General features: G+C 36.2%; 3 protein-coding genes across 4 annotated transcripts; 2 read left to right on the top strand and 1 right to left on the bottom strand.

The window, feature by feature from the left end:
• Positions 1–421: 421 nt before the first annotated feature.
• On the bottom strand, positions 422–2,385 carry LOC144453633 (succinate dehydrogenase assembly factor 1, mitochondrial-like). 2 transcript variants are annotated; one of them, XM_078144961.1, is made up of 2 exons: positions 2,281–2,385; positions 422–1,483 (listed from the first exon to the last, which is right to left on the bottom strand). In XM_078144961.1, exon 2 carries the CDS (start codon positions 1,416–1,418, stop codon positions 1,164–1,166), a length of 255 nt encoding a protein of 84 aa, XP_078001087.1. In that variant the 5' UTR covers positions 1,419–1,483; positions 2,281–2,385; the 3' UTR covers positions 422–1,163. The 2 variants fall into 2 exon arrangements, with proteins under 2 accessions (XP_078001087.1, XP_078001086.1); XM_078144960.1 differs by having other exon boundaries at positions 2,325–2,385.
• Positions 2,386–2,524: 139 nt separating this feature from the next.
• LOC144453459 (threonine aspartase 1-like) lies at positions 2,525–10,221 on the top strand. Its single transcript, XM_078144764.1, has 11 exons — positions 2,525–2,601; positions 3,012–3,079; positions 3,413–3,481; positions 4,491–4,611; positions 5,107–5,191; positions 5,634–5,823; positions 6,413–6,535; positions 7,340–7,418; positions 8,601–8,714; positions 9,299–9,444; positions 9,694–10,221. Exons 1-11 carry the CDS (start codon positions 2,559–2,561, stop codon positions 9,772–9,774), a joined length of 1,119 nt encoding a protein of 372 aa, XP_078000890.1. The 5' UTR covers positions 2,525–2,558; the 3' UTR covers positions 9,775–10,221.
• Positions 10,222–13,516: 3,295 nt separating this feature from the next.
• On the top strand, positions 13,517–25,619 carry LOC144453686 (beta-alanyl-dopamine/carcinine hydrolase-like). The gene is made up of 7 exons (XM_078145018.1): positions 13,517–13,635; positions 19,811–19,990; positions 22,394–22,513; positions 22,823–23,045; positions 23,185–23,413; positions 24,697–24,884; positions 25,407–25,619. Exons 1-7 carry the CDS (start codon positions 13,579–13,581, stop codon positions 25,526–25,528), a joined length of 1,119 nt encoding a protein of 372 aa, XP_078001144.1. The 5' UTR covers positions 13,517–13,578; the 3' UTR covers positions 25,529–25,619.
• The last annotated feature ends 126 nt before the right edge of the window (positions 25,620–25,745 follow it).

Here is a 25,745-nt window from a genome sequence, read left to right as displayed (position 1 = left end):
TTCCCTATTGCCATTCATAATTCACTCTTAATCTGTATTTCCTAAGTGGTAAAACTTTGGGCTACTGAAGATAATACAACTGCTGACATTAAACTGTGGACAAATGGAAACTGTTACAAACGGGGAAAGTAAACAAATGAATTGGATTAATAACACTTGGCTCAGCATGTTGGAACAGCAGAGACTTGTATTACACACCATGGTTTGATAAAAAACAGTTTTAAGGCCTCTTTCTGTGTACAGGAAGTGCCAGGGGAACTTAAATTTGTTTATGAATGTGAAGTGGCCATAAAACAGTTCTTATCAAATGATGGAGTGTAATACAAGTCTATGCATGGACTTCCAATTCAACATACTATGCTAAGTGTTATTAATCCACTTCAGTTATTTACTTACCCTGTTTGTAACAGGTTCAGTTGTCCATGGTCTGATGTCGGCAGTTGTAGCAGACACATGGCATGCACTGGCCATACCTAAACCCTAAAATTTAATATAACAACCTCTTTCTTTTGGTCTCTTAGTGGTAGCAAAATACAACATTATAAAGCCAGTTCACTTCATTTACTTTGTCATTGGCCAACTTCGGATTACAATTAAAAAAAATTGCAGCAAAAATATTTGAGTTTGTAATAAAAAATGCACTCAGTCCAACAATATTGGGAGACATATTTGGAAAATGTTTAAAATATGTCTGACAGAGCTACCACAGAAGTTGGTCCTGAACAATAGAATGTTCCTATCGAATCCGTATGGCTCCACTGATATGATGGTATTAAACCTCCTTGCCTTGGAGTTAATCCAGAACTGTAGGATTCAAACATTGGGGTTTAAACATGCTACATGTACATGTTACACTAGTAGCTAATGTGTCCACTTCAGTCTTGCCTGAAACAGAATTATGACCTGGGATATCGCTACCTTCACTCTCAAGGGTGTGCATAGTCTGTAAAGGTACACCGTGACGGTGCGCCCTCAGACATCAGCCAACCCCTAACAGAGGAGGCCGGTGAGGGCGAAACGTCACAACGTATCTTACAGTCTAGGGTGTGCACCACACTTGTTTGTCTGTGAGTCACCTTCCTGATCAGATTCTAATTCAGATCTGTCATCATGGATGTTGAACTCTGACTCACAGCTATGGCTCATGCTCAGGTATTAGCGGTTTACTCCTTTCTTTCCTTTTCATCTCTTTGGAAGCTTCCAATCTGATCAATAGTTCCAGTCTGTAGCATCTCAAGTTGTCTTCTACCTCGTCTCAACATAAATTCAATCCTTAAAGTGTCTGTCCTTGGCAACTGTGCATGTTTCCGAAATTCTTGTTGTACATATACTTTTGCACCTGGTTTCTCTGCTGCCACCCGAAGGAAATGTCGATACAGACTGAGAACTTCTTTTTGCAGTTTACTGTGACGAACCATCTTGTGACCCTTGTGTCAATGTAAGAAAACAATCCATCCAAGTTTTGCTTCTTCTTTCACAACATCTATGTCACATTGAATATAAAAAAATGAATAAATTAGTGGCCATGAAAGTGTAGAGTGTAAATTGTATCAAATTTACTGAAGCATCCATGGACAACAACTTGGTACATCTTCCTACCGCAATGGGGCAGGCTTCATTTATATTTAAATCTCCCCCACCCTGGAATGGTATAATTTTGTTGGAGTGGCAAGTTATAAAGGTACGTGTCCTAACTTTGATTCTACTTATCACGAATGGGTTCTTTTCTCATTACAGTGATTTTTCCAAGGTTTTGATACAATAGTAGACAGAGATTTGGGGGGGGGGGGGGGGGAAACAGGTAAAACCTGTACAGATTTTGTACCTGACATAAATATTAGTGGGATGAACTTCGATATACCAGGGAGTATGAATATCAGAGGACAGGTAGAATTAAAAATAGTATATACTGAAATGTGTTATAGAGTTATTTAGTGCAACCACATAATATTAATATAACCACAGTCATTAGCATTACAAAATCAGATACAACATGCACATGCATGTATCTTATGTAACATTTTCTGTAATATGCTACTGTACTTTCAATGATACTATTCGTGAGAACCAAAAAGGGGGAAAATGGTGGTTAACCCTTTAAAGCCCTGCCACTCTTTTGGGTGTAATTTAATTACAGAATTTTAGCATGAAAACAAATAATTCATATAGCCTAGCTGTGCATTTTGCATATTTTGTACCTAGACAAGTGTACTGCGCGAATAATCAAACAAATACTGTGTATTTTTGGCCTGACAACTAGTGACGACCTTGGCTAAATACCTATGAAAATAAATCCAGTGATCCAAAGTATGCGTGAGTACTACCTGCTCGACAGTTCAGTACTATAGTGCACTGTGGTAGTGTCAGCTTCGCTTCGGATCGAATCAGCTGACGGAAGAACATTTGTTTGGGGAAGATAGGGAGGCCATACAATGCATTGTGGGTAATAAACAAGATGTCTGCGCCCATTGAAAAGGAATCGGCCCGTCAAATCAAATTAGTTATTTAAAATTCTCGGAATCCCATTTGTCTTGAGAGCTAGAAAAAGTAATTGGAAAATGAATCCAATGAGATCGCCAGCGTTTGTAGCAGTTCACGTAGGTAAAGTGACTAAGGTTCAAAATGAAATTCAATAACCCAGGCGTTATTTTATTGACATTTATAATATGTTGTACAACCCGGAACAATAATATTATGACATATCAAAGATTGTAGATAGCAGACACATTATAGAAAGTATGAACTGACCATGGAAGTATGTGGGTTATACTTCCATGATTTGACCGACGCGTAAACTAATTTGTAACAATTGTATTGCTTGGTGCTAGTCCTGCTTGCAAGTGTAAGTGGGGACTCGATTCTGACAATTTCCATTTCATTTCTTTTTTCCATTTCATGGGCAATTGGCATACAAAATATATTATGTCAGAATCGAGTCCATAAATCCGGCCGTCTGCAAGCAGGACACCGCCATAATGCCATGGTGACGAGATAGCTATCTAACCTTTTAGGTGCAGGGTACCATTCACCAGGTAAAGCAGAAACGTACAAGAAAGCTTGTCATGAAGCATGTAGCAAGGTAAGTGATCTGTAAAACCTGTATTAAAAATGGTATAAACTGATCTTTGTTTTAGATAAGCTTTGCATCCATGACAACGTAGATTTATATACGGTAATGTTTTAATTTTTGTAGATGCACTTCTTACATGTATATTGTAGCCTTTCACATACACACACACATGCACTGTGACAGTTATACATGCACACACTGACACACACACAAATACAAATTTTTAGATTTATCGAAGGAAAAAAGAAACTGGTATTCCAGTAGCTGTGATTGCTTCAAAAATGTCGTTATTCAAAGTATAACACATAATCAATGATGATGTGTTTGTTAACCATATCATAGGCAATGAAATTAATGAAAGAAGGCAAGTCAGCAACAGAAGCAGTGACTGAAGCAGTGGTTACCCTAGAGGTAGGTCTATCACTACATTTGTTAAGAGAAATACAATGTTAAAACCTGGAAAGAAATGTGGGGTACCACAATAATTCATAAGACTCTTCAAAATCTCAGGATTGTTTGTTTATGGCAGATCCTCAAAGTTGTAGAATGCCACTGATACAGTGTTGCAGCCAGCCTTTTCAAAGAGTGGGACATAGTGTCCCGAAACTTTGATTTTTCTGGGTCATCATACAATTTTTTGGAGACATTCAAAAAAAGCACCAATAGCATTGTAGCACAACTGTACAGTTTTTCAAAATATTTACACACATGCTGGCCCAATGCTTGATATTTGCTGAATGATTATGCAGTTGCCTATCCAACCCTGTTGTTATCTATGCAATATACATGATCATTTGGCTGTTGCTATAGGCGTGGTCATGTTGCTAAACATTATTTGCATACAATTTTAGTGTGGGTCAGGTCCAAAAATGTGTGTCAAATGACCCAAAAACCCCCTCTGGCTGCAACACTGACTGATATCTTCCCTCAGCAGGGGTTAATTTAATTTTCACATAAATCAAAAACTTGTTTAGAAATGTAGACAAAAGTATGTTTTCCTTGAGAATTTGTTACTATTTCAAGTGTTTGAAGAAAAGTAGATTATGAATACCAGTATGTTACTTTCAAACTGAATGAAATACCTGAGATATAATTCATTCCATACATCATTATCTCATCCGCAACACACACACACACACACATATACACACACTCTCACTCACTCACTCACACACACACACACACACACACACACACACACACACACACACACACACACACACACACACACACACACACACTCACTCATACACCCTCACACGCATGATGATTTTAATATGTGTGTTCAAATAAGGTCATTGCAAATTGTACATGTGTACTTGATATCAATAGCATTTTTTGTGACAAACGTTGTATCAACAAATTTTTGTTCAAATATTAACCTCGGATATTGTACATGAATCCTGATTTTGTGTTGTAGGACTATCCATGCACAAATGCTGGGATTGGTTCCTGTCTAACAATGGATGGAATAGTAGAATGTGATGCAAGTATCATGGATGGACAGACTCTGGGCTTTGGTGCAGTAGGGGCATTGGCAGGTACATTTATCATCTTGGTTAGTCTTAAATGTAGTAGGGTCTGTCATAGGCATGTTATCATCTTTGGATTTCTTGTCAAATATGAAGAGAACATTATAATCCCCATACTGTATAACTCAATGCAACATCTTTTTAGTGCTTGTTTTTCCTTATTTGTTTCTAAAGGTGCCTGTAAATGGGCTTTATGCCCGTTGGTTTACCTGAATAAATAAAATAAAATTTAAAAAAATGCAACATACTATTAGATAAGAAGACCGGTAGCAAAGTAAGAAATCCTTCAAACCATGCTTTTACAGCATCAGAATACATTTTCGTCATTTACCATAGATGTAACTTATTTACCAGATATTTACTCTGTGATTTACATGTATGTCTGAATACTATTTCCCTAGAATAAACATCCCAAATGATCTGTAATCACAAATTGTTGTTGTTTGATTAACATTACCGATTACTTTAATTTGAGCACGCATGTTGACTTTTGTCCCATTGCAGGTATCAAAAACCCCATCAAAGTAGCTCACTGTATATTAAAAGAAGAAAGCAAAGGCCTTATGTCACTAGGAAGAATACCACCTTGGTAAGAATGAAAACATTCTACAAGAATAATTTACAATGCAGTTTGTTATAGTTATATACAGTTTACTTATTCATATATCAACTCAATATAAAACCTGTGGAATATGGAAAAAGTTGGTAAATAGTTCATGTTTTCAAAATGAAACAGTGAAATTGAAACTTAGTAAATATGTTTTAGAAACAAACCACTACAAGGTTTCACAATGGTCATTGCGTGCAATTTGTTCAATGATTTCAGACTTGGAAATATAAAAAGAAACATTGTCTAAAATATGGTAGAAACTAGCTAGTGAATATGTTGTATCTTCGAAACAAAACAACACAAATCATACATATCAGAAAGTAGAGACTTAAATGTTATCGAAAATAAAATTGGAAATCATATTGTGTATGCTGAATCAAATCATGTTGAATAATTATCAGTCACAGACATTATTTCTCAGTTTTCTTACAGGTGAAGGGGCTCACAAATGGGCAAAAGATCATGGAATAGAAGAAATTGTTCCAGATGGACACATTACGGAGAGTAGTCTGTCAGCGTACAGGAAATACACACAAAAACTAAAAGCTGCAGCCCAAACGCAAAATTACAGTTCAAAGAAAAGGAAAAGAGAGGTTGATGACCCTGATGTGGTAAGCAGTGTTTTGTACCTGTCGTAAATCACTGTTAAGATATTGCTTAAACTTCTGCATAGCCCATGCAATTGCTAAACCTTCATGTTCAATTACAGTGCATAAATATTATACCAGAAAAGGAGAAATTGAGACATCAAAATTTCAGTGTCCACAAAGGTATTGTGCTGTAATTTACCACTGATTTGATTTACCTATTGGTACCTTACATATGTTATCTGTATATTATCTTTATGGTATATTTGATGTAATACCATGTTGTCATTGACAACCAATCACTGTGACTTGGTTTGAGTGTAAACTGTAAATGCAGGTGTGTGAAAACAAGAGCTGGGGAAGTAGTTTTTTTAATGAATATCATCAAGTCATCACCACAAAGAAGCCATGATAGTATTAGTGGAATATACTTGGTGCTCAAGCACCTTGTTCTATATCCTGTGTTCGTATATATAGTCGATGGCCAGTGCTGCATGGATTGAGAAATAAGTAGAATGATAATAGTAAAGATCTGAATGTGTACGTAAAAAGTGTTCTAAAATGAACATAAATGTTACGTTTCTATTCATTTTAATGTTTATATATATCTCAGCATGATGAAAAAGACAAACTCTTGGACACAGTTGGAGCCATATGTATTGATTGCCATGGTAATATAAGTAGTGGTGTGTCAAGTGGTGGCATAGCATTAAAACAACCAGGCAGAGTAGGGCAGGTAAGTGAAGAAATATGTTATCTGATTAACATATCAGGGAATGGTTCATCTATTTCTACTCCTACCCAGGTAAAGACATTTGTACATGTACATTGTTTATTGAATCTCATCCCCTTGTGGTCGGAAGACGCTAGGTAATATAAATAGAACATAACTTTCACCACGAAAAATCCCACATATCAATGCATGTGGAGTGTGTGTCAATTTTACAAAGGTAACAGTAGTTTTCTTGCACCCTGGGTATGATTTTATGCAAATTTTGCTGTTTTACGACATCAAAGTTTCTCAAATTTATACAGACAATTTCTTAACAGTAAAAACTATTATATTTTGAATACCACATCAGGTCTCAGCCCACTGAGATCAGGTGAACATAGTCTACAGTAGACTCAGCAGTCTTCTTGATTTTTTTTTTTTTTGTAATTTATCTTTAATACTATTTTTGTTGATGAAACAGAATTAAAACGTGACATGATGTGCGTCGTACTAGTATGTTTGATGTAGTCAAGACAAGACGACATCATATTATATATTTATGTGTTGAATTCGATACTCAGTGAATAGGACGCATTCTGCATAGAATGTGCACTGTACATGTTGATTATTATATCGCACGTTATAGGTTATGTATGTGCAGACAATTAGTAATACATAAAATGATAAAATATATTTCAGAAGGACTTTTAGGAATATGACAAAATATAATACAAACTAAGTCTACAGTTGATATATTCAATTTTATCCTTGTATAGTTGAATCATATAAATTATGCAATTTTGATTTGTAAATGACTATGTATTGCAGGCAGCAGTGTATGGATGTGGATGTTGGGCAGTCAATCAATCATCAAGTCATTCTGTATATGCAGCTTGTAGTACCACAGGTGAGAACAATCATCATTATCCAGCTCAAAATCTTCATTTTTTAGTATTCCAAAAAAGAGACAACTTGATTTGGAAGATGATTCTGTTATTGCATCCATGGTCATTACAGTATGTTACAGCATTACAATGCAACAACTTACTAATAATGATAAAGACTCGAATATAGAGTCATAAAACTATATAATCTTCTTGTACTATTACAGGAAAAAATCCAATGCTCACAGAAAAGCCATGTGTAATATACATTTTTACATTTATGTTTCCCTAATACGATTTAGATATATGAGAAAGAAGCTTTAGATACACTGCCTCATTATAAATATAAACAATGCCACTCTTACTAATACCACCCATGTTGATAACCAGACACCAATGCACATTGTGTGTAATGTAGATTTTGGCTGCAAATGGACCGGCTATTGTTGGCCTAAAATGATGGTCTTGGTTAGATTGTCACAAATAGATGGACTCATAATTTACCCCAAAGCAGTCAATGAGTTTACAATATTTACTACATGGTGGTCTATGACTGTGAATGCATGTTGTCAAGATATAGCCTATTTGTAACTTTGAATAAATGCAATAGTTTCAGGGTTCCAGTGACTTTGTGTGTGTGTGTGTGTGTGTGTGTGTGTGTGTGTGTGTGTGTGTGTGTGTATTTGTATCAGTTGAGGTTGGAGTCGTGGTGTTTATATTTGTAATGATTGATCTGTGTGAAGCCTGTTTCTTTTCTGTCTAAATCATTCTCGGGGAACAACTTACATGTAAAATATGCATGTTACAAGCAGACTTTCAGCGATTATTGGATTTTTCTCCTGTAAGATACATGTGTCACTCACTGAATGTAGATCTATGAATGAAGAAGTGAAAAATAATGACAGAAGCACTTCTTGACACATTGTTTTCAGAAGTACAAATGTATTTACTCACTTATTTACATAAATATCATATTTACTAGCTTATTTACATAAATGTCATATTTACTAGCTTATTTACATAAATATCATATTTATTCACTTATTTACATAAATATTTCACTTATGTAAATAGATATTTACAATAGTATTTACTCACATAAACATATACCCTATTCAAGGAAAGTGTAAATTAATGATAGAATAAAAACCCATAATTATCCAAGATATATGTTATTTAGATGCGATGTAATCCTCTTTTTATAGGGTGTGGTGAACATTTACTGAAAACTATGCTAGCAAGAAGATGTACTGAATGTGCATTAAATGCAGAAAACATGACACAAGCCGTTAGTCAGGTCTTCAAGCAAGATTTCCTTGGTAATGTGATACTGCTTTTTTGTTTGTTTAGTTGCTATGCTTACTTGGTTTTTTGTTTGTTTAGTTGCTATGCATATTTGTAGCATCATTGTATGTATAAATACTACACTACAAGCGTGAGTTTCACTCTGAGGCAGCACAAAGTATTGAGCAGGATTTGGGACTCCATTCACACTAAATTTTTGTACCTGACACAGATCACATACCTAAAATCATCCAATATCAGCCTGCATAGCCTTCATTTGTTCCAATCATTTAGCAGCAACCCTGAACTTTAACCCTGGAAACCTCTTTATCTAGGAAACTAAATACACTTATGTAACCAAATGGAATTTTGTGTCAGACACTAAAGATAAGTTGATTCTACACAGGTCATTGTTAAATTGCTGAAATAAATCAAATAAAATCACATAAAATCAAATTAGGTTTACACTTAGAATGAAGTTCTCAAAAACTTATCTTTCCATGATTATTTATCGAATTTTACGCAACAAACAAACAAATGAGTATTTACTCTTACTTGTAATGTATTACTGTAGTGATATAAAGATTGTCAATAAATTTTGATTTTGATTTGATGACAGAGTCTCCGTTCCTTGCCAAAGTAGCCAGTAAACAAGGTGGTGCACTAATTTTACGACACGAAGACCATCAAACGGAGTTAGTGTGGGCACATACAACAGACAGTATGTGTATAGGATATATGTCAGCTGCTGATCAAAAACCAAAGGTATGTTTTGAATTATTCTTTACCAGCCAAGGCGTGTTAGACAACGCTGATTTCTTAAAGTAAATATATCCAGGTGATTTGATGTTTGTCATGAGACAGGTATAGACAAAATATGATGAGAGTACAAGTTAAATTTATTAAGCAAAAACTTTCTCATCTCTTAGATAATCTGGCATTGTGATATGGTGAATTTTTGCATTGTTCTTTCAATGCAAGAGTCTCAGTAATGCATTTTTGCTCTTTCAACAGACAAGAATATCCAGACTGCCTGAAAGTGGTGTTGCTGGAAAATCATTGGCTTTAGAAGGAATACTTGCAGATGTCAGGTGACACGAAGATTGACCATTTTCGGATGAATTTGTATGTGAAGTTTGATGGCATTTTTGATAGCACACTGGTTTATTCTCAAGAGTTGTAAAGGATGGCGTTAAACACTATTTGTTCAAATAGTTGCTCTTGCCAATAGGGTTACACATACATGAGTGCCAGTGCCCCGTTCAGAATTTCAAATATTGTACACCCTTATCAGGAAACTGCCAACATGAGTGTGTGATATTGAGTGCCATTGGAAATAAAATCTATTGTAAAGTGCCCTGGAATTTCATACATCATCACGTCATTAACAATCTACTGGGCCTCTCTTTTTGGCAACAGTAGAACATGTCATGCCAGAGGCCATGAGGTAGCGTACCTTTTTCAGGAGAGTGTACAGAAGCATTGCATTGATGAATGGCAACACTAGTATTAACCATGATAATCATTATATCCCAGAGATCAGATGCAGTGTATTCATCATTGACATTTATAACGAATTCCGTGATATTTGCATACTTCACTTGTTTTTAATTGTGCTGACAATTTTCTTCAAATAAAAGAGAAAAAGACTGTTTTTAAGATTCCCATACCTGAAGTGATGAGTTCATAATACTAATACTTACTGACCTTTTCTGTCATCATCATCATTGTTATCAGACATTGTTTTTCTACTAAACTAAACAACTACAAAGGTCAGGATCTGTTAATTTTACTACTGACTCCTACACAATTACAATTTCCTAACAGTGACATTACTGAATTGAATGTTCCAGGATCATTCTTTAATCTTAAATGTCACATAAGAATGTCCCTGGATCATTTGTGATAAAATTATAGTCAATCAACTTCCCACACTTGTACAACTCTGTTTTGCCAATATGGTACATAAGTAACTTTGATAAACAGCAAGTCTTCATAGAACACATAGGTCCACCTCAAATGTGACTGAATGGAGACATGATTTAAAAAGAAATTGGTGGCAACAAATAAATACTGTAAAGTGTCGGTGATAATGCAGGGAATTGCTGAATTTCAGTAACTGAACCTGAAGAGTCAAGTCTAGGTCAAAGTGAATGACTAGAAAGAAAGTTTAAACCTGGCAATATAGGGATAGTCACTTTAATGCAGCCTCCATGTATTAACGTTTTTGAGTTAATTGGTACATCATGATTGTTCACTTCAAATATGGCTGCCATTGGGTAAGAAGTTATATGAACAGCAAACGTAATGCATGAATATGTTTATCTGATTCTGTATTATCTATAGACGTGATCTAAAAGACAATAGCCACATATAGTTGCTACAAAGTGTCTCTGCATTATCTGTAGAAATTGGTGGCAACAAATAAATACTGCAAAGTGTCGGTGATAATGCAGGGAATTGCTGAATTTCAGTAACTGAACCTGAAGAGTCAGGTCTAGGTCAAAGTGACTGACTAGAAAGAAAGTTTAAACCTGGCAATATAGGGGTAGTCACTTTAATGCAGCCTCCATGTATTAACGTTTTTGAGTTAATTGGTACATCATGATTGTTCACTTCAAATACAGCTGCCATTGGGTAAGAAGTTATATGAACAGCCAACGTAATGCATGAATATGTTTATCTGATTCTATATTATCTATAGACGTGATCTAAAAGACAATAGCCACATATCGCTGCTACAAAGTGTCTGCAATATGTAAGTTATAACTTAATTTTGATGGTCAATGAATAGAGTCTATGATTGAAGTTGTTTAGTTATGCAGTATTAAACATAGTGATTGTTTACTACAAATATGGTTGCCATTCAGTAAAAATTACATGAACACCAAAATTAATGCTTGTGTATACTTCTTTTCTTCAATACTTCTTGTAAACATGATTTAAAAGAAATTGGCAATATGTAAACACGACAATGTGTCTGTGATTGGTAGGAATTGGCTTGATTTTGATAATTAGCCCTGAGGTCAAAGGTCAAGGTCTGAAAAGATAGCTTGCATCTGATAATATTGGGGTAGACACTTGAATGGCATCTCTGTATTAGTTGTTGAGTTATGCAGTAAATAATTATTTGCAACAACAAATATGGCTGCCATTCAGTAAAAGTAATATGAGCACCAAAGATAATGTTTGTGTATAGTTCTTTTCTTCAATATTACTTGTAAACATGATTTAAAAGAAATTGGCAATATGGAAACACTACAATAGGTCTCTGATACAGTGATAGGCAGGAATTGGCTTGATTTTGATAATTGACCCTGAAAGCCAAGGTCTCAAAAATCTGATAAAATGGGGGTAGACACTTGATGGAGTGTCTGTGTATTACAGTTTTTGAGTTATGCAGTAAATATTGATTTTTAAGTCCAAATATGGCCACCATTGACGTGATGTGCGTATGTCCCACATGATATGTCACCTTTGTGTCAGGTTTGAAAGAAATTGGATATTGCATGTGTGAGAAATGACGTATTAATATGGACGGACGCCAACACAAACGCACGGACGGACGGAGCCCATTATAATACGTACCCCCCCCCCCCCCCGGGTGGGAGGGGGGGCTAAAAGGTACCGATATTGATACCTGATATCAATGTCATAAATAGTATAATGATGATTGTTAACTGATAAGGGTACATTATTTTACAAATGACAAGCCGCTTAGTGGTGAATTTGTACTCGGCTATCTAGGAAGTAGGTCAAGTAGAATGAAAGATATTTTATCAAACATGAAAATTTAAAAGATTTCTCAAGTTATTTGTTTTCTTACGTCTTGGAATATCTACTCGGAAGAGGACAATCACAACTTACACATAAGAATGTATACAATATTACTGTGATTCTTCCTTGCAAAGAAATCTATCAGTGACCCTTGCACGCCCCTGTCTGTCTGTCTGGCACTGACGAGTGTGAAGCTACCATCATATTCATATTCATCTTCACTTTCAAAAGTTGACCTCTAGCTCAATGTGAATATGATGATAGCTTCACACGTTCATCATCAGATTCGAAGTCTTCCGAATGGGTACGAACACGCGTTCGGTAAATCACATATCCTTCATTGGCAGGTTGAAATCATGTGATTGTAATTACTTTTCACTTGATTTGCGTGGATTTGCATGTTTTCTTCTTATTTTTGCCAGAGTATCCAATTTGCACCATGAATTATTGTTGTCATGGACCATAATTTTTACAATCGATTGCGTTGACCCTCCCCGATCAAGGGAACTACATACATTGTGATAATTGTGGTCTTGACAACACTATTTTGTGTAAATTTCACCAGTGTAAGTGTTAAGTAGGGTTTCAAAGATAGCGACACTGCGGGAAATCAAAACACACCCAGCCAAGCCATATTTTATTACATTACTCATACAGGTTTTTTGTACACCCAAATATTGATATTTCATTTTCAAAGATATGGGAAAGGCATACTAAACATCCAAATTAGTTTTTTATATGACAACAATAATTCATGGTGCAAATTGGATACTCTGGCAAATCCACGCAAATCAAGTGAAAAGTAACTACAATCACATGATTTCAACCTGCCAATGAAGGATTTATGTGATTTGCCGCGGCCCGAACGCTTGTTCGTACCCATTCGGAAGACTTCGAATCTGATGATGAACGTGTGAAGCTATCATCATATTCACATTGAGCTAGAGGTCAACTTTTGAAAGTGAATATGAATATGAATATGATGGTAGCTTCACACTCGTCTGGCACTGCACAATAAAGGGTCAAAGGCTATCTTAACCCACTTTGCAGTAAAGAGCAAAGATATGTAAATTATACAAAGAAACTGAGCCAGCTGGACACCCGTTGAAAACCATTCTTACGATGGCGGTCCCAATGATTTTTGTCCGTGGTACAAATCGGGAAGTTGGTCATCAAATAGTGAGTTTTTGTGCTTTTGTTTTAGAGTGTATGAATATGAGGATAATGCACTAGGCCTTACTGAGTCTACTTGAAGTGAGTGTTCGATTCTGTGCGTTGAACACCACAAGTTGAATTTTGTGCGCATTTTTCAATATTCAACCCATGTAAGAGGCGAGATCAATAGTTCATGTATGTATGTATGTATGTATGTATGTATGTATGTATGTGTGTGTGTGTGTGTGTGTGTAGGTAGGTAGGTCGGTCTGTCGGTAGATATAGGTAGGTGTGAGTGCATGCGTGCGTATGTATGTATGTATGTCTCGAAGTAATAAATGATTCATTGAAAAAAGAACTTGCTAATTACCATATGGTCACAAATTAATAATAATAATAATGTTCGGTTCTTATATAGCGCTTTCCCACACCGTGCTCAAAGCGCTTTACAATTTATAACCCCTGGCTCGGATCAGAACGGCACAACGGCCCTTTAGTCTTCCTCAACTCCCCGGGGAGCATACAATCCATTGCAGCCATTTAAGCGCATAGGATTAAAGCCTTCACATTGCAACCTACATCCAGGGGGGGGGGGGGCACGATACCTACCACGTGATATGGTTTGACCCCTAGAACAATAGAGCGTGACCCCGCTGCACTACAACTTAGTACAAGCGAGTATTTCCCGTTTTTCAATGAATTTTGAGTGTATATGTAAATAATTTCTCAAGATAAATTCCACATTTGTTGTAAAGCTATAAATGCAAACCGATAAAAAAAAACTTTATTGTATATTGAGAATAACGTGTGTAGGATTCTCAAGTCAGGTGGGCGGGATTTGAACCATGTGAGCTTATATCATGTAACTCAGTAGATTATGAACCTTATATTTCTAAATACAACACTGTCGGCTGATCATGATCAATATGTCATTGTATTTTGTGATCACATGACGCAATGAAAGGCAAATTCGTCATTTATAGCAGAACCCTGAATTGCGATTCACTTCGTCCCAAATTCAACTTATCCCATTTCAACTCGCCTTTTTAGTTTGGATCCCGGTTTGGTTTATCCTTCCGATCCCTTGTTTTGGTGGGAAAAATAGACCTTTATTGTTAACAGCCTGGGTACTGAAATAAATAAAAATTCAGCCTAGAATCCGATGCACTCAAATTGAGCAGCGAGTTGACACTGGACATGGACCGGAGTTGAAAACGGGGCGAGTTGGGGCGAGTTGGGACGAGCATTAAAATGGGGACGAAATGATCCGTCACCGTTACGTAAGCCAGCTCAGACCACTCCGTAACAATGGCGGTACCAATGATTTTTGTCCGTGGTACAAATCGTGAAGTTGGTCATCAAATAGTGAGTTTTTGAGTGTTAGAGTGTATGAATATGAGGGTAATGCATTGAGTCTAGTACGTGAACTTGAAGTGAGTGTTCGTTTCTGCGCTGAACACTTCAAATTGATTTTTGTGCGCATTTTTCAATAGCTGCCACACAGCAGAAGAGTATTAACGCGATAACGTTCAGTTTGACTTTACTGAAGCCCAGAGCCGGTTTCTCCCTGCGCACTCTATGGGACGGAGTTCGTCTTTAGAGTGCTTTGTACACACCCTGATGAATATGAGTACAATGTATTCGAGTCTACTTTGATGTACGTTGTTTGTATTGTATTGTATTGTATGGTATGGTATGGTATGGTATGGTATGGTATGGTATGGTATTGTATTTATTGTATTGTATTGTATTGTATTGTATACAATACAATAAATACAATAATTGTATTGTATTGTGTAGTTTATACAATATTATATTATAGCATTACCAATTCCAGTGAATTTTGTGACGTCATCGCCGTACATTATTACTGATAAATGTACTCCGTTATTGGGCATCGCGGCCCCGGAACGAGCATAACAATACAAGCTTATTTGTTCTGTTTCTTCATACGACTAGGTATCTTTTCGAAATGTATGTTGTTACTTATGATTGCCATTTCCACTGTGTAAAAATACAACGCATTCATGAAACAAATTTGTGTTCACAGCAGTTCATTGAAGTGTATATGTGTGTGTACGTGTACGCACGTGTGTCGCTATGATTAGTATTCAGCTTCCGGGCCGAACATGGCAGACGATGTTCAGCGCTGTGTATATTATACGTTGTTTTGCGTTTCTCGGTCTACAAATTCACTGGAATTGGCAAAACTATAAAATAATAACAATAATGTATGCCCTCCCAGTCCATAATGGACTCAAGCAAACTTTGCACTCCATAATGGGCTCGGCTGTCGCCTCGCCCATTATGTCGTTCAAAGTTTGCTTTCGTCCATTATGGGCTGGGAGGGCGTACATTATTGTTTAAAGGCCAAGGTCCACTATATAAAGAGGATTATGGGTAATGTATGCATATGCGGGAAATTCAAACTGCTGTAAGGAGCACTGACTTTGCCCTCATGTCTTCATCCCATTTTGCACTGAAAAAGTTTCACATGGCTCTCATATTTCATATATACTGTTTGTAAATATATAGTGATGCAACATGAGTAGAAATAACTGACGTTAACTAAGTTTGGTAGCCAATATAGCAGGTTTACCGTCAAACTGACCCAAAATTTGTTTCAAATTTGACTAGTAAAAACCGTTGGCCAGTTGTCAATTAGGCTTACAAGTTACACAAAGCATGATAAGACACTGTGAATGGTGCAAATAAACGACGTGCGAAATGCCAAATACCGAATGCAAACAATACAAGCGAACAAAAGAGTCTGTGTGCACTCTCTTAGCCCGATATTTTGCCTAAAATCAAGCTCACATGTGCGAACGGTACGTGAAAATGATACATTGTTACTGAAATAGAATGACATAAAATGAAACCAAAATGTTTCTCAGTTTGATCGATGTACGTTCTGGGTTGCTACACTCCTTAGTAAAATCACAATTTCATACAACTTTTTGTGCACGCGACAAGTGTTTTCTGTCAAGTAGTTGTGTCGTTGACGTACCTATACCTAGTAGGCAGTGATGTAGATAATAGCCGGTTACCTACCGGTCACAACGCCCAGCTATAACTTATAAGTATAACCACGTACAACAGTTTAGTTGTGGGACCGGCTAAGGAAAGTACTAAAATCTGACGACCATTGAAAAAAATTCTAAGGTCGGAAAATTAAATATGAGTTTCCCAGAAGTACTAATAGCAAGTAAAATACCCAAAGTGTAAAAAAAAAGAAGAAGAAGTAATAAATTCATAATTATTTGGAAAACATTTGAGGATTACGCGGTAAAACAAGACTGGCCACGCTATCGCTAGCGAAAGCCTTCGAACCAGTTTCATAGGGACCGGACGTTGAAGGAAGCGCGAAGCGAAGTGTGAGGTCAATGTAACGTCTCATGATGTATGATGCAACAACACGACGTTTACGTAGAGTAGAACTAAATGTTTTCTAAACTTCAACGGAAAGAAATTTTGTCGATCGGACACTGACTATTTTCAAATTCTTAAAACATCTGAGAAAAATAAAGAGAGGAAGCAAAATGTAGCACTGACAGACAAGATAGACGTACGGTACGTGTACAGGAGGCGAGGCACACCATGTGGTGCAAACTGGACATCGATCGTGTGTGTCACGTATATGGCATCAGATGTAATACATGTGTAGCTAACCAAATATTCTTGGAATGCAGCCTTTCTTGTAACAAGTATTGGAAATTGTCAGAAACCTGAGGATTTTATGACTGAATATATTTCGATCAAGAATTCCCATACTTTCAGTTAAATTTTCTGATGACCCCGAAGCAAGACATGTTTGAAACATTTAGTGCGACATTTGATACTGATAAACGAGTGATATAATTCATAAACAAATCTAACGTTGGCAACTCTTTTATTTCTGTAATGATCATCAAATTTCAAGGACAACTGTCTATGTTGTACACATAGATCATACACCACTGCCTAGTCTAGTTCCTATACCTGTCGACTGTTCTCTACGATCTCTAGCTCTGTGCATGTTGTGGAGATGAACGTAACGCGAACTGACAAGACTACAAGTACAATCATGGAGGCATCATAAATATTTGTTTCATTCAAATTTGAAAGTTGAGAAATCGTATTAAATTCTTTCCAGATTTCTCAAAAATCGTTTCCAAATGTTTTGGCACTATCCAGCAATAATCCTCGTCATGTAAATGACATCGACTGACATCGTAGTCAAACATACGCACGGAGACAGAGCGGAGACCAAACAAGAGTCCGTACTCACCCCATCACGACGTATGCATTTATGCGTTTGTTTTGAAATAGCTGGGGTGGTACTCGTACACATCGGGATAACTCGGAGAAGCACATGTTTGTGATTTTATTGACTGTTTTCTGAGATGGGACATTGGGTTTGGAAATACAAGTTTAATCAATCATAAAACAGCCATAACAGATACTTTCAAAGAATTAGAACACGGAAGGAAAATAACGGGAACATCAATGACATTTCTACCAAACTCGAGATCGCACGTAGCTAGCTACCTAGTGTACATACAGTAAGTATGGAAGTGCAAAGCTTAGTCCGCCCTGGCCCGTGCGATACTTGTGAAGTTAATTTTGAAGTTTTCACGATTACTAGTATGTTGTCAAAACACGACCTACATGTAATCTGTAAAAAAAATTCTCATCTATCTAACGATTTTGGTGTGATAACGATCGACCAAATGCCGACGCTAGTGTGAACGTGTACAACTGTAATCTAGTACCTTGTACAAATGATACAAGTAAGTTTGTTCGTACCCAAGAATTTCAGTTTACAATTTCAATGATACAAATTGTCACTGTGTAATAGTGTTTGGATCGTGTTAGAACAGGTCCCTCAAAATATAATTTTTCGGGTTATAATTTGTATGTATAAGTTTATAGAAATACGTGTTTCACCCAGACTGGGTGTCTGGCCGTACGTACGCACCGGAAAAAAACGTAGCAGAGACACTGCCACTAGACTTGAAAAAAAAATATAACAAGGGACTATTCGGATTAGGCAAGAACTACATGTAACCAATATGTGTGAACAGCCACTAATATGTTGATAAACTACCTGGGTCGGATTTACCAAATGCTCCTCCCAGATAAACAAACGTATTCCGTTGCACATGCGCAAACCTACTTCCGTAGCGTGGGCACATATCCTGTTTGGACCTTGGCCTTTAAGTATTGTGTAGTTTGCATGTATGTATGTATGTATGTGTGTGTATGTGTGTGTGTGTGTGTGTGTGTGTGTGTGTGTGTATGCGTGAATGAATGGATGGATGGATGGATCACAGGGGACCCAGGAACCGTGTGACAAACAAAACAAAACAAACAAATAAATTATCAAATAAATGACAAATGAACAAGCAAACGAACGACAGGTATAGGGACAAATAAAATAATTAAATACTCGTGGGGGTATACTAGATATGTTTTTTGTGAAGTTTCGTCGCACCAATGACGTGGCCCATCTGATCTCTGCTGATCACTATCAAAATGGCGTCTTACAGCTATGCAAATTACTTAATCGTTGCCTTCACCATCACCTGTAAAGCCACAGGGAGCAGCGAGCATGTAATTGATTGATCGATCGATCGATGGATTGATCGATCGATTTATTGATTGATTTATTATTTGGTTGAATGATTGATCGATTGAATGGTTACCTTTTGTGGTGAAATAAATAAATCTATCTATCTATCTATCCATCTATCTATCTCTGTCTGTCTTTCTATCTATCTATCTATCTGTCTATCTATCTATCTATATGTCTGTCTATATATCTATCTATCTATCTATCTATCTATATATCTATCTATCTATCTATCTATCTATCTATCTATCTATCTATCTATCTATCTATCTATCTATCTATCTATCTATCTATCTATCTATCTATCTATCTATCTGTGTGAATGTCTCGAAGAATGATTCATTGGAAAAGAACTTGGATATTTAGCATACCACTTCATCAAAGGTTTATCGATATAAACGTACCGTAATTCTAACCTTCAAAATTATATTAGAATGTGCACCTTTGACTCAAAGTGTGTCCAAATGTCGAGTTTTACAGTCTCGTGGAAGATATCAAAATGATAATGCACTGTCAAAGCAGATTACCTAGCAGACTATCAAATTAAGAAATAATCCCAGTCTTTTTTCGTTCCGTGTTATTTTGTAGGGACAAACCTTTAAATCAAGGATACAAGATACCGTCGATTTGCAGCTATTGAGGGCGCATGACACACCGAAAGGACGAGCAATGTACAATGCTTATTTGAATACGTGTAAAGCTGTATATCCTCATTACATTGAAGAACTGCAGGGTATAGCTGATGGTGCCGAAGTACCTTTTGAATATGTGGGTATTTGATATGTTAGAATAATTTCATTCACTGCATAGAATTTTCAACAGAAGTTAATTTTATCTATCAGAGTCCCTGATATTGGTGAATTAAATATTTTGGGTACTTAATTCATATTATATATATATATTTATACGTCACCTGTCACCAATCTCGCATTCGGCTGATTGGTCGAGAGCCCTGCAGATACACAGGCGTATTTTTCACCAACAGCACAGGGTAAAGGACCAATGATCAATTTTGTACTCTCGATTTTCCGGATTTCTAATATTATTTTCTGTATATTTCAAATAAAGTTTTAAATACTGTTTCCTCTTACTGTTTTTTTTTCTATTTCCTACCTGATATCATTGTCTTATCTGAGTGTATTACCATTTAGTCGGATCAGTAGATGTTTACACTCACGGCATAATGCGTTAATTTGGGCAAATAGTGAGTTTGTTCTAGCAAGCTAATTAATGCAAAGCTGATAAAAACTCAGATAAGACATTGATATCAGGTAGGAAATAGAAAAACACAGTAAGAGGAAACAGTATTTAAAACTTTATTTGAAATATACATAAAATAACATTAGAAATCCGGAAAATCGCGAGTACAAAATTGATCATTGGTCCTTTACCCTGTGCCAACAGCCGTATCTTTGCTTGTTGTATCACGTGATCACTACACGTCCCCTTGTAAACAAATCTAGCAGACAACTAGAGATCGAGCTATAACCAGCATTTCCAATGCCAAATTTGTTGTCAATCGAACAAAATATCACCGTTGTATACATTGTAACAAGTCTTTGAACTGTACTTTTCATGTCACAGGGAAATAATCAAAAATTCCACACACAACCGTGAAAGTCCAGTGACGGCGAACGCACGGTTGTCACGCGATCGTAAACATGAATTCCTAAATTTATGAAGGATATGAAAATTACCACCACAAAGGGTGTAATTTTTGCTTAACTAGAACAACAAAGCATATCACGAACATTTATGTACATTTAATGGAATACAGTACGCAAAACAAAGACGCACTCATTTTTCAGCTGATGGTTATTAAGTTTGAATATATCGCTGAGTGATATGCAAATAGTAAACATTACGTCATACTACTGAGCAAACGCGCACTCTGATTGGATGATAAAGTTAAGGCTGACATGTAAACAACCGCATTGCAGTTATCAGAGAGGTGCATGATACTACGCTCGACAGTATAACGCGGAAGTGATTTTATTTTAACATGAAACAGCATTTTTAGACATTCAAAAATGAATTCATAGTCGCAGGTGACGTATAAGTATGTTATTTGCCAAATACTGTTCCACATCTTGCTGCTCGAGGTAATTTTTCTGGTATAACGGCTCGCCTCCGGCTCTCCGTTATACCAGAAAAAATACCTCTCGCAGCAAGATATGGAACGGTATTTGGCAAATAACATATATATATATATTATATTCCATAATATTTAGATGTAAAGTCAGGTGATGACCTACTATACATCTTGCAAAGGGCATATATATATATTAAATTAAGGAAAGAAAAGTGACACGTGTATTATTCGAACCCACGTCCCCTGAATACTACGGTGCTCCAGCTCATCTGTATATAGTTATTTGGTGTGTATAATTTTTATATAATTGATATATGAAAAGGGCATAAGCTAAATTTAAATTATATATTGTTATATTGGTTACTTGTTTGTTTTGTTTTATGCTGAGATAGGGGGTATTTTTGCCTCGCGTAGTATTCTACTTACTGAATCACCACCTGGTATTGATAGAACTTTGCATAGCACAAACAAGTCAATAATATGATTTAGTATACCAGTCATGTAGTAAAATGTGGAAACACCTATTGTACCATCAAATATGTGTACTAACAATACCAGAAAATAATTATTGATCGATTATCGATCGAAGGCTTGCATCACTAATTCTAATTTTATTTTGATACGGGTAAAAAAGGCTTGTAAATTCAGCTTTTGCCTCATTAATTATATTACTTGTTTGTTAATTTGCGAAAATATACTGGAGACTACTATTATTTTTACATAATTGTCATAGAATGAATTCAGAATGACATAAATATATACAGGTCAACCTTGACCATTTTAGGCCATACGCCTAATTATAGCCTATGTTACATTCACACGCTTTCCTTCAGTCATCGCCATTTGAAGAAGAAAAATTCAAGTAACTTGTCTTTATCGATTCCTTGCTGTCAGCTTTTCTTACATTCATTCTGTTACACCTATGAACATGGTACAGTACAGTAGTATGGTACCATGATCATTGTTTGTAAACATACTGTTCAACCATGTGGTTCAACCATACTATGATCTTATCGACGACAGTTCCTGAAATAAGTTAACAAACATCAACAAAATTAACTATACTTGCTTACTTTCAGTTATTCTTTAGTTGCATTGGTTCAGAAATCACCGCTCTATCTGGGGACCACCCATTCAAAGACAGCTTGGAGAAGAATCATGAAGGCTGTACAGATCTTATATTAACCTCAGACGAACAGGTAATTCCTTTATTGTTCTGTCACTCTCTGAAGATTAATTGATGAGGAGGAAAGAGCCGTATACGTAGGATATCGATGGTAGGGCTACTGTTTATTGAACACGAACAAATCACACAGTAATTATATATATATATATATATATATATATATATATATATATATATATATATATATATATATATATATTGTGTGCAATGTAGGCCAATAGCGGAGACTTCGAGAGAGTTCTAGGCATAGAAGTATATCACAGTATCGATGTGAATGAAAATATAAAATGAATTATAACTTGGATAGTATTTTTCAATACAGGCTATAATCGCTCATTCAGAAGATGTAACACCAGATATCACCAACGGCTATATAATACAAGCACACATTTTGCCATCCACCAGCAATCCACGAGAGGAAAAGTTTACAGCATTTTCTTATCCCGGAACTCTGCCAGGCAACACTTTTGGTATTAATGCACATGGACTTATTTTTACGGGCAACATGATTTTCCAAAAAGGCATCACATCTCACAACTCAATACGTAAGTGTGTTGAAGTTAGTTATTTAAGACGTGGTTGAGATGCGCTTTTGTTGGCTCGCTTCAATATTTAACAACATATGTTTGGAACATCAAACTGACTACGCATTGATCTCTTTCTTTCCCACACTTCATTTTACAGCACGTAGATTTATTACCAGGGCATTCCTATCAGCTCAAAGTCTTGAGGATGTTATCAACATCATTAAAAAGCCACCCGGAACTGCGTCTGCGTATAATGCAAATGTTGGAGTTAAAGAACAGAGTGGTAACAGAGCCAAATTTTACAGTGTTGAGATTGGTCATAGTGTCAGTGGATCGATAGTTGATGTACACCAATACGTGGACGGGTTCTCCTATCATCTCAATCAGTAAGTCATACTCAGACACGAATTTGAAATGGATTCACGAATTAAATTCTACCGATGACGAACCCTTTAATCATGTTTTGTTAAACATGTAGTTTTTTGTGTATAACCAAATATCCCACTCCCTCCCCGGTAGAGAGAGAATCAAATAGTATATCGAATGCTCACAGTGGTAAATGTGTAGGGATATATCATGTTGAATGCACACAGTGGCAAATGTGTAGGGATATCTGTTGAATGCACACAGTGGTAAATGTGTAGGGATATCTGTTGAATGCACTCAGTTGTTGTAAATGTGTAGAGATATATGTTGAATGTAAACAGTTGTAATAGTGTGTAGGGATATATGTTGAATGTAGACAGTTGTAATAGTGTGTAGGGATATATGTTGAATGTAGACAGTGGCAAATGTGTAGGGATATCTGTTGAATGCACACAGTGGTAAATGTGTAGGGATATCTGTTGAATGCACACAGTTGTAAATGTGTAGAGATATATGTTGAATGTAGACAGTTGTAATAGTGTGTAGGGATATATGTTAAATGTAGACAGTTGTAATAGTGTGTAGGGATATATGTTGAATGTAGACAGTTGTAATAGTGTGTAGGGATATATGTTGAATGTAGACAGTTGTAATAGTGTGTAGGGATATATGTTGAATGTAGACAGTTGTAATAGTGTGTAGGGATATATGTTGAATGTAGACAGTTGTAATAGTGTGTAGGGATATATGTGTAAGCTCATGTTAAATACAAAGAAATATGAAACTCCTACGAATATTATTATTTTTATGGCTGTATAAAGTTTAACGACGATGACTGGAGCATGTGACCAACGACTACGACCCTGATGAATAATAACGGCTCGGCCATCGTCAGATGTCCCTCACTAGGTAGTTTCATATAACAAATTATGTATTAATGTGGTCATTAATTTTCAACGCAACGTAATTTAGATATTATCTAATTTATTTAAAAGAAGTCTTTGTTCGCAATATTTTTATGGTAGCTGTGCAATGAAAACTCAACTGGAATCCAGAGAGCGGTACATGGACAAAATGTTCTGACTTAGTATCACAATATAACGTTTGGAAATAATTTCGGTGTCAGGATCAGTTCTGTTAGTCTGACTAAAATAAATTTCTAGTTCATTTTTAGCTTTTCCTCAACAACACTCAACGAGTAGAAAATCGATAATACAAAAGTAAGTATTCCATTTTTCCAGACAGATTACAGTCATTAACTATTGTCGTCTTTGATACATGTTATGTTGTCTATTCTGTACAGTTTTAATAGACTGGGTATTGACCACTACACCGATGACAGTTCGGTTCACCGTGCTGCCCGTATACAACAACTACCTACACCAGCCAACATGCACGATATTCTGGAAATAATGAGTGATACACATGATGAGAAATATCCTATATACAGGAATGGCGCTCCTCCCGATGTTTATGCCACATCCGGTATAGGTAAGGTGATCTTATACTACAAAGCTGTTCATTGGGGGAAATTGGTATATCTAGGGTATATCAGATCGCATTGGGTCTGTTTAGTACATACATACATACATACATACATACATACATACATACATACATACATACATACATACATACATACATACATACATACATACATACATACATACATACATACATACATACACACACACACACATACATACATACATACATACATACATACATGCACACACACACATACATACAGACAGACAGACAGACAGACAGACAGACAGACATGTGTGCATGCATGCATGTATATATGCACGCGCACACACACATTGTTCTACCGTCACCTTACCTATTACTTGCCATAAAGAATCATGCAGTGTTTGTGTATGCGTGTGTGTGCTTGCGTCTGTCTCTATCTCTGTATGTGTGTGACTATGTGTCTGTATGTCTGTGTGTGTCTGTGAATTATTTTTTATATTTGATATACAGTTTTTATATGAAACTAATTTCTTTTCACAGGTGTATTTGACCTCAAGAAGAATACGTTGTCTGTTTACATGGACAATCCAAAGAAGAACAATTTTGAACCTGGTGCAGTCATCGGTCTACAAGGAGATGTTCCAAATGTTTTATGTTTCTGATTATCCATATCATACTTATATTATAATAATAATTTGGTACAGTATTGCATACAGAATAAATGAATTATACGTGTTTTTTGTATATTGATAGTGAGGAAATCTAGTTTAATTTCTGATGATCTGTTTATTTTTTAATCATAGACTCATTTAATATGCATACTAAGGAAAAATGCCCCCCCCCCACCACACACACACACACACACGCACGCACACCCAC

Source organism: Glandiceps talaboti, chromosome 2 (assembly GCF_964340395.1).
Source record: "Glandiceps talaboti chromosome 2, keGlaTala1.1, whole genome shotgun sequence".
Lineage (NCBI taxonomy): Eukaryota > Metazoa > Hemichordata > Enteropneusta > Spengelidae > Glandiceps > Glandiceps talaboti.
The sequence above is the reverse complement of the archived record's forward strand: the minus strand, read 5'-3'. Positions and strand labels throughout refer to the sequence as shown.

Excerpts from the sequence above, each read along its gene's own strand:
- LOC144453633 (XM_078144961.1), bottom strand. The coding sequence starts at position 1,418 with ATGGTTCGTCACAGTAAACTGCAAAAAGAAGTTCTCAGTCTGTATCGA.
- LOC144453459 (XM_078144764.1), top strand. The coding sequence starts at position 2,559 with ATGAATCCAATGAGATCGCCAGCGTTTGTAGCAGTTCACGTAG. Across the intron at positions 2,602-3,011 it reads GTTTGTAGCAGTTCACGTAG|GTGCAGGGTACCATTCACCA; the intron begins GTAAAGTGACTA and ends CTAACCTTTTAG. Across the intron at positions 3,080-3,412 it reads GTCATGAAGCATGTAGCAAG|GCAATGAAATTAATGAAAGA; the intron begins GTAAGTGATCTG and ends ACCATATCATAG.
- LOC144453686 (XM_078145018.1), top strand. The coding sequence starts at position 13,579 with ATGGCGGTCCCAATGATTTTTGTCCGTGGTACAAATCGGGAAGTTGGT. Across the intron at positions 13,636-19,810 it reads GGGAAGTTGGTCATCAAATA|GGACAAACCTTTAAATCAAG; the intron begins GTGAGTTTTTGT and ends GTTATTTTGTAG. Across the intron at positions 22,514-22,822 it reads TATTAACCTCAGACGAACAG|GCTATAATCGCTCATTCAGA; the intron begins GTAATTCCTTTA and ends TTTTCAATACAG.